The following is a 9,054-nucleotide window of genomic DNA, read 5'->3' as shown; positions in this document are numbered from 1 at the left end:
TACTAAATATTGAACGATTTTTACAAAATTTATACCACAGAAAATGCTATTTAAAACCAAGGTAATAAGCTGTATTTTAAGTTAATTTACTTGCAAGTAGCAAATTGGGGTAACTGGCATAGGGGGGCCAGTTACTAAAAATACTATAAAACTGGAACCAGTAACTGGCCAAGTCGAAAAATGCAATAAAAAATCAAATTAAGGATTAAATCAGTACAAATTATGATTGCTCAGCTCAAAATCTATCGTTGTCACTATTTAAAGTCACTCACAGAAGCTGGGGACAAAAAATATCGCCTCTCGAAATAATGTCTTCGCTTAACGTTTTCTTAGCGCACAACCATTTTATCAGACGCACTGTCGCCGACTGTCAGAAAATTGCGGGTATTTTGAAGACCAATCCTTCAAGCGGAATGAGTGTGAACTAAAATGAACGACAACTTACTAATGGTTAGTGTCAACCTGTAACAGATGGCGTGCTGTCATCGTGTTTCTTATTTTAGGCGAATAAAAAGCTGTGTGGCCAGTTATTGGGGGTGGCCAATTTCACCAATGTTTACCCTATTTGAAAAGTTATTCTGATTCATGTAGGGCGTCCGTTTGCCAGCTTGAGGAACAACATGTTCTGTATCACATTTCACTTTTAATTTATTAACATAAATTAAAATTTTATCAAAGGGCAATGAGATTTCCTTTGACAAAAAAAATATTTAGTACCTACTTATAAATACGTAAGTTTTTTATGAATCAATAATTAAGAAGTGTCCAGCATGTAGTACTGATTCATATGTCGTAACATGTTGATGACCATACTTGGTCATGTAGTGGCAATGGGAGTCTGGCTATCCGTTCGCTAGAAGCCAGCTCTCCAACGCACCAGCCAGTAGATGGAGGTGCTCCTGGTATGCCTACATCCAGGTGAAAAGAAGGTCAATGTCTGATTCATATGGTATTGGTTCAGGTAACCTTCTGATAAATATTCCTCCTGTAAAAATTCTGTTTCCTGAGTATGATTCTTCAATGTGAGTTTCATGTAATGCTCTTGGGTTACAGATTTATGAAAAAAATATACAACACTATAGTGTGAATGTATTATGAACTACTTAAGCTTTTATGCAAAATCCTGATTCATATGTATACATATTGTGACGCACCCCTTCGATACAGCACGTCACATTAAAATCGTTTGTAGAATCGTTTGCGAAAATCGTTTGTGAAAATCGTTTGTGAAGCTGATCGAAGAGCAAGCAGGGATTCTTCTTATTGTTGGGCAGGAGGTGCTTGAAATGAGAAGGCTTTTTTCTTCTATTATTTGGAGGCTTCTTTGCTTCTTGGAGGCTGCGAGCGGAATGCACGAGGCGGCCCGGACCGCCTATATTTATATGCGCTCTCCGCCGCGCGGGCGGTGGGAGGCGGGGCAAGAAATGCGTCGACCAATCAGAGCGCTTTGCACCATAAGCGCCCTCATTGGTACTATCTACTATCTATTATCGCGCCTAACAAGCCTCATAGTTTATTTATTAATAGACAACTTATACTAGGTATATTTACAAACTATTACCTAACATTATACCTAACTAAAAACAATAACTATAACTTTATTAGATCTCTACCTACCTATAGACATAACCAAATAAACTTTATTAAACTTAAACAAACAAATAATTACGAGTATAAACAATTAAGTCATTCATCTAATCTAAACAGTCTTGAACATCTCTCCCGCCGCAGCTCTTGTAGCTGGAATCTTGCGTGTTCAAGTGTTGACTGGCAGAATGACCAATTTCTTCGTAGGCCGCCGGAGTACCCCTCTGTTGGTGCGCACGTCGACTGCTCGCACCTCGCCGTCTGGACCGGGGTAGGTAGACACGACGACTCCGCGGGGCCAGCAGTTCCGTGGTAGAGTCCCGTCCGCGATGAGCACGAGGTCGTCCTTCTTGATGGCCCCGTTGGTGGCTCGGGGCTCCCGCCGGTGTTGCAGCTCCGGTAGGTATTCTCGTACCCAGCGCGCCCAGAACATGTCTGCCAGGCGTTGACTCGTCCTCCAGTCCTTGCGGCCGGCCTCGTCGTCCTCGGTGAAGGCTCCCGGCAGCGGCACTCGTGACGGCGCGCCCAGCAGGAAGTGGTTCGGCGTGAGGGCTTCCTCGTCGTCTGCAGAGGTCGACACGTGGGTGAGTGGCCGACTGTTGATGGTGTGCTCCGCCTCGACCAGTAGTGTAGCGAGGACCTCTTCTTTCGGCGCGCGCTCGTGCAGTGTGACTTGCAGCGCGTTCTTGACGCTCCGCACCAGCCGTTCCCACGCGCCGCCCATGAATGGCGCGCTCGGAGGGATGTACCGCCACTGGATGAAGCGCACCGACGCCTCCTCCTCCATGGCCGCCAGCGCTGCTTTCTTCAACTCGACGTCGGCGCCCCGCAGGTTGGTCCCGTTGTCGGAGTGAAGCTCGGAGGGACAGTTGCGCCGCGCGATGAACCGTCGCAGCGCCATGATAGCCGAGTCCGTGCTCAGGCTGCCGGCGACCTCGAGGTGTACTGCTCGAGTGGTGAGGCACGTGAACAGCACGCCGTACCTCTTCTGCTTCGTACGACCCACAGTGACCATGAGAGGGCCAAAGTAGTCGAGTCCGGTGTAGGTGAACGGCCTCTGATGATGCGCGAGCCGTGTATGTGGATGGTTGCCCGTCGACGGCTGCGCAGGTGTGGCCTTCCGTATGCGGCAGGCCAGGCATTGCTTCACTTCGCTGCGCACGGCGTGTCGTAGTCTCAGCACCCAGTAGTGTTGCCGGACTTCATTCGCAGTTGTCTCGAACCCGCCGTGGTGAAGCTGTTTGTGTACCCAAGCGATGTACAGTCGGGTCCACCGATGATTGCCGTCGAGTACTGCCGGTTCACGTTGCGATGGGGTGATGTCGGCGGCAGTCGCTATTCTTGAACGTAGTCTGATGATCTTCTCTTCGTCGAGTATGACTGATAAGTTGTGCAGTCGACTCGTAGTAGGTATAGCGACGCTTTTCTGTAGCGCAGCTATTTCTTCAGCGAAGTTTTCTTGTTGTTGCGAGCGTAGACACAGTTGACGCGCGCAGTGCATGTGCCGAGCGCTGAGAAGTAGGTACTTCCGCACAGCTGTCTTCACGGCGGGCGTAGCGGCCCGCGTAGCTGTTCTCGGCGTAGTACTCGTCCACGCAGGGTCGGCCTCTTCATTCTTCTTAGTGCGCTTATGCAGCACTGTTTGTTTCTTCGCACGTAGTAGCTCGATGAATTGTAGTACCCGTGCCGTCGCTCGAATAACTCGCATAAAGTTACTGAAGCGAGTTATGTCTGGCAGGGCCTCAGACAAGCGTGTGGCGGCGACAGTGACGAGTGTTCGCTCTTCCCCCGTATCTTCTTCGAAGATCTTCTCTTCTCGCGGCCAGTGCTCCTCCGGTAGGTATAGGAAGGCGGGGCCGCGGTACCACCGGTGACTCGAGTTGAAGTCCGGGGGCGTGTCGCGTGTTGCGTCGTCGGCTGTGTTCTCCTTTGTAGGTACCCAGCGCCACTCCTTTGTTTTCGTAGTGTCGCTTATCTCGGCTACGCGGTGTGCTACGAACGGCTTGTAGGTACGTGGGCCATTTCGTAGCCATGTGAGTACTGTTCTTGAGTCCGACCAGTACACTCGACGACTCGGCTTCAAGTCGTGTTCTTCGATGGCGGCTTGTGCGAGGCGACATCCCAGCACGGCCGCTTGCAGTTCGAGTCGCGGGATGGAGACCACCTTGTTGAGCTGTGCGACTCTTGCTTTTCCGCTGACGAGTGACAGGTGTGTATTTCCCTCTTGATCGACGACCCTCCAGTAGACGACAGCAGCATATGCAGACGAACTTGCGTCGACGAAGACGTGGAGCTCGCGAGTGGCCGCGCCGCTGTATGAGGCGTAGCAGCGCGGCACGGCGAGGCGCGGCAGCTGTTGCGCGTGCTCGATCCAGCTCCTCCATGCTCGAGCTTCGTTGTCTTCGAGTTGCGCGTCCCAGTCGATGCCGGAGCGCCAGACGTCCTGCAGGATGCGCTTCGCTTGCACGGTGACTGGCGTGGCGAGTCCGAGCGGGTCGTAGATCGACATGACTGTCCGCAGCGCTTCTCTCTTCGTAGGTGTGCGCTCGCCGCTCAGTATTGCCTCGGGGATGCGATGTTTGTTCAAGTTGAAGGAGAGTGTGTCGTCCTCCGGGTGCCACACCATGCCCAGCAGTTTCCCCGGGTCTAGTTGCAGCAGTCTAGGGTCTTCAGCTTCAGATGACGACAGCTGAGCGAGCACGATGCGGCTGTTCGACGTCCACTTCTGCAGGTCGTAGTTCGCGAAGTGATGTATCTTGTTGACTTCAGTGGAGATGCGCACCGCCTCTTCTTCTGTTTCGTAGCTCGCCAGGTAGTCGTCCACGTAGTGATTTCTCACCACGGCCTCGGCTGCCTCCGGGTAGATGTCCTTGTAGCGCTCGGCGTTGCTATTTTTCACGTAAATAGCCGTACACGGTGATGAAGTCGCACCGAATATAACGCTCTTCATGCGATACTCGGTAGGCGGGCCGGCGCGTCGATCTCCCCTCCATAGGAAGCGCTGCATGTCGCGATCTTCTTCTCGGATGTGAACGCGCATGAACATATCTTTTATGTCCGCGCTCACCGCCACTGCATGTTGCCGGAACCGCATGAGGACCCCCGGGAGTGACTGCAGGAGGTCTGGGCCGGGCAGCAGCATGTCGTTGAGACTTGTCCCTCTCGTTCGAGCGGCGGCGTCGTGGACGATCCTCAGTTTCTCCGGCTTCTGAGGGTTGATGACAGCGAAGTGAGGCAGGTACCAGATCTTCTCGTTCTTCTCACGCGGCGCCTCCTCAGCGTAGCCGCTGTCGAGCAGCACCTGCATCTGTGCGTTGTACCGCGTCTTCATAGCTTCGTTCTTGTCCAGCTTCCTCTCGAGTAACTCGAGTCGCTTCATTGTACTCGAGTAGTTGTCTGGTGGCCGAGGGTCGTCTTCCTTCCACAGGAGGCATGTTTCGTAGCCTCCCGCCGGTAGTGCGCGCGTGTTTTCTTCTAGCTGCGTAAGCGCGCGTCGCTCGGCCTCTGTGTATGATTTCTTCTTGTCGACGCACAGCGACTCGAGTGCGAAGTGGTCCCGCATCATTTTTTCCATTGTCTCTTCTTGAAGCGGCTGCACCGTGAGGTGGTGCACGCGCTGCACTGCCGGCTGTCGGTACTGCACGCCGTGGAGCACCCACCCGAGCGTCGTGAGTGACGCCACAGGTTGTCCGCGCGCGCCCGACTTGAAAGCGTGCGTGAGCAGCAACTCCCAGTTATCTTGCCCGAGCAGGATGGTGGCGGCGCCTCGCTCGTAGAGGATGTCTTCCTTGATGTCCTGCAGGTGTGGGCAGCTCTCGATGATCCCCGCAGGCACCGTCTGAGGCGAGACACCGATGTCCGGCACTGTGCGCGCGCAGATGTCGACTTCGTTCGTGTTGCGCCCGCAGATCTTCAAGTTGACTCGGCGCGACTCACTGGCGTCGATCTTCATGCCCGACACCCCTTCTATGTAAAAGGGTGACGGCGGTCCCGTCGCTCCGATCTGCTGCGCGACTGCTGACTCGATGAGTGTGCACGTCGACCCGTCGTCTAGTAGCGCGTAGGTGTCGAGCGACCCCTTTGGCCCGGTGACTCGTACTTGTAGTATCTTCAGGAGCCCCGTTGCACTTCTTTCTTCTCGCGCTGTTGTTACCGCTTCAGATTCTTGGACGACTTGCGTACTGGCGGTCGATGCGTAGGTACCGCCATGCAGCAGCGGATGGTGCATGTAGGTACACCCGTCCTTGTCGCACTGCTTCGGCTTGCAGGAGTGTCGGTACTTGCGGATCTTCATGCAGCGGAAACATAGTTTGTATTTCTTCGCTATGTCCCACCTCGCAGGTACTTCGGCTCGCTTCAGTGTCGGACAGGCGGCAGCTTCATGCTTCTCGCCGCAGATGGGGCACGCAGGCTTCGCAGCTGTAGTTGTGTCGACGTGGTACGTGCGCGCAGTCTTCTTTGGCGCGGGCTCCCGCCGGTCACTCGCTGCGATGTCCATGGGCGCGAAGCGGCTGCACCGTGCCGCGGCCCGCTTGGCGAACTGCGTCAGCTTGACCAGGTCGGGGATGTCTTCAGGCTGCTCGGTGATGTAGGTGTAGCACTCGTTGCGCAGTGTGGCCGGCAGCTTTTCCACGACGTTGTTGACGATCTCCGCATTGTGTAGGTACTGCTCCTTCTTCAATGCCACCACTGTGGCCGTCGCGTTGGTCATCGTCGCGGCGAAGTCGCAGATGGCCTTCGGAGTGTCGACGATCTTCGGTAGTCTGCGCAGCTTCTCCATCTCGTGAATGATGAGTGCGTCCGGCCTCCCGAATTGCGCAGACAGCAGCTCCATCACTTCTTTCGTAGAGGGCGTCCCGATGAACAGGCAGTGGACGACCTCCTTCGCTGCTCCTTTGATGGCTCTGCGCAGTCGAGACAGGTTCTCTTGCTCCGTGAGGGACTGCGCAGATTCTTCATAGGCCGCCTTGAATGGCAGCCAATCACTCGATGCCCCGCTGAACGTTGGTAGCTCGTTGACATGGCGCGGCGCGGCGACATGTTGAGGCGGCGACGGCAGCGCACGTGCAGCGAGGGCGATGGCTTCGGCTAGCTCCTTGTAGTCGAAGGCGCTCGGTCGTGGGTCGTAGCGATGCTGCACCGGACGCGGCGGCTCGTACACGTGCGGCTCTGACGTGTACGGGTTCGGTGGCAGCTGTACTCTCGGCTCGTCGGCACCCATGGGACACGGCTCACGACGTGCAGACGGCGGCGCGGCGTTCTCCAGTGCGGCTCCCGGTGGACTGGCTTCGATGCGCGGCTCTGGCATCGATGTCCGGCGTGGGAGGCCCGCTGTCGCTCCGGCATCTTCTCTCGGCACGGCGTGATGTGGTTGCATGGTCAGCGCGAGAGTACTTTGTTGTACCCATTCGGACATGCGGACACCCCTTATGGTGGAGGTGTCGTCTTCTTCTTCTTCATCGTCCGTTTTTTCTTCCAGCATGGCCACCCGTACGGCGGCTAACTCCATTTGTTTCTTCAGAAGCTCTTCCTTGGCCTTCAGCAACTCCCGGCGGCGACCCTTTGAAGACGCATTTGAACATGCGCGACGTGGCGTGTGCGGCTTGACGGGCTTCGGCGTCGCAGGGGTAGGCGCGGGGGGCGCGGGGGCAGGGACACGGGCTGTAGCGGAGGCGGGCGCCGTGACTTCTGAGGCGGCCGCTGTGCTTGATGCTTCGTTCGATGTGTCCGTGGATGCTCCCGTCGACGTGTAGGTATCCCCGCTGCTCGTGGTTGCCGTCGTCGCGGTGGCCTCAGTACCGGTGCTGTCCGTGGCACCGGCTACCGAGGCTGACTTGGAGGCGCTTCTTGTGTTCACCATGCTTGATCTTCAATCCGGCGCTCGAATGGACCAGAAAATGTGACGCACCCCTTCGATACAGCACGTCACATTAAAATCGTTTGTAGAATCGTTTGCGAAAATCGTTTGTGAAAATCGTTTGTGAAGCTGATCGAAGAGCAAGCAGGGATTCTTCTTATTGTTGGGCAGGAGGTGCTTGAAATGAGAAGGCTTTTTTCTTCTATTATTTGGAGGCTTCTTTGCTTCTTGGAGGCTGCGAGCGGAATGCACGAGGCGGCCCGGACCGCCTATATTTATATGCGCTCTCCGCCGCGCGGGCGGTGGGAGGCGGGGCAAGAAATGCGTCGACCAATCAGAGCGCTTTGCACCATAAGCGCCCTCATTGGTACTATCTACTATCTATTATCGCGCCTAACAAGCCTCATAGTTTATTTATTAATAGACAACTTATACTAGGTATATTTACAAACTATTACCTAACATTATACCTAACTAAAAACAATAACTATAACTTTATTAGATCTCTACCTACCTATAGACATAACCAAATAAACTTTATTAAACTTAAACAAACAAATAATTACGAGTATAAACAATTAAATCATTCATCTAATCTAAACAGTCTTGAACACATATGATTCATACGGTAAAAATACCTCATCTTATACAGGATGTTCCAGAAGTTTACGTCATGCCTTGTAGGGCTGATAGTACAGCTTAGAAATGAATAAATTTTATGAAAATAGTCGCCCAGATCAGCTTTTTGCATGTCACTGGTACAAAATTCAATATTTTAAGTTTTAATTTTATTTTGCGTGACCTTCTATAGTTCTTCTATTGATGACAGTCTAAGAAAGTTACGAGCAATGCTGTATGTTAAACAAAGATGGTTTTCCATGGTTCTTTCTTCTGTTTCTGATTCATATGGCAACAAAAAATTGTAACGTCAATAACTCAAAAACTACTTGATAAAAAAGGTTGCCTTTTCCAATTATATCTTATTTGCTATATCCATTTTCATATAAAAATACGTTATAGAGCTAAAAATGAAATAAAAAAATGGCCATATAAATCAGACGAAGAATGGAATTTCCAAGAATCACCCATAACATTCGAATTATTGTGCATGGTGGACTCGCTTTAGTGGTATACATATACCTAATATTAATTGATAGGATATTATATATGTCGCAGGCAACTGGTTTAATCTCCTGTTTGATTGAACCGCTAGCCCGTTCATTGGATGACGCTATTCAGTTGTATGACTAGGCCGAACGTTGAATGTACAAGCGTCACAAAACGTCCAACTAGTTAGCGGACTAAAAATCAGTCAGGTGGTGAATAAAACAAATATGGCGTCTAACAGCGAACAGCTGACACAAAAAGCACTTGTATTGTTATTTTTTGCAAATAAATTAGCTTTAAAGTGCGTTATTTATGTTAAAATTGTGTGACAACATGGATTTACCTATTATTACACCGTCGGCGGATAGTTTCAAAGAAAAAATGTGCTGAAAATGGATAATTATGAACAACAATATCAAGGTACGTTTATTGTTATTGTTTAGTTAATTTTTGAGATGAGAGCTTTGTAAAATAGTCTTTTTGTTGACTCTTGTCTGGTCATG

The 9,054-nt window shown here is 51.7% G+C and overlaps 1 protein-coding gene across 1 annotated transcript; it reads right to left on the bottom strand.

Annotated features, from left to right (window-relative positions):
• Positions 1–1,756: 1,756 nt before the first annotated feature.
• Positions 1,757–7,447, bottom strand: LOC119692351. Its single transcript, XM_038112646.2, has one exon. It carries the CDS (start codon positions 7,445–7,447, stop codon positions 1,757–1,759), a length of 5,691 nt encoding a protein of 1,896 aa, XP_037968574.2.
• Positions 7,448–9,054: the final 1,607 nt, after the last annotated feature.

Source organism: Plutella xylostella, chromosome 8 (genome assembly GCF_932276165.1).
Source record: "Plutella xylostella chromosome 8, ilPluXylo3.1, whole genome shotgun sequence".
Lineage (NCBI taxonomy): Eukaryota > Metazoa > Arthropoda > Insecta > Lepidoptera > Plutellidae > Plutella > Plutella xylostella.
The sequence above is the reverse complement of the archived record's forward strand: the minus strand, read 5'-3'. Positions and strand labels throughout refer to the sequence as shown.

Coding starts and splice junctions, on each gene's coding strand:
- LOC119692351 (XM_038112646.2), bottom strand. CDS start 7,447: ATGGTGAACACAAGAAGCGCCTCCAAGTCAGCCTCGGTAGCCGGTGCC.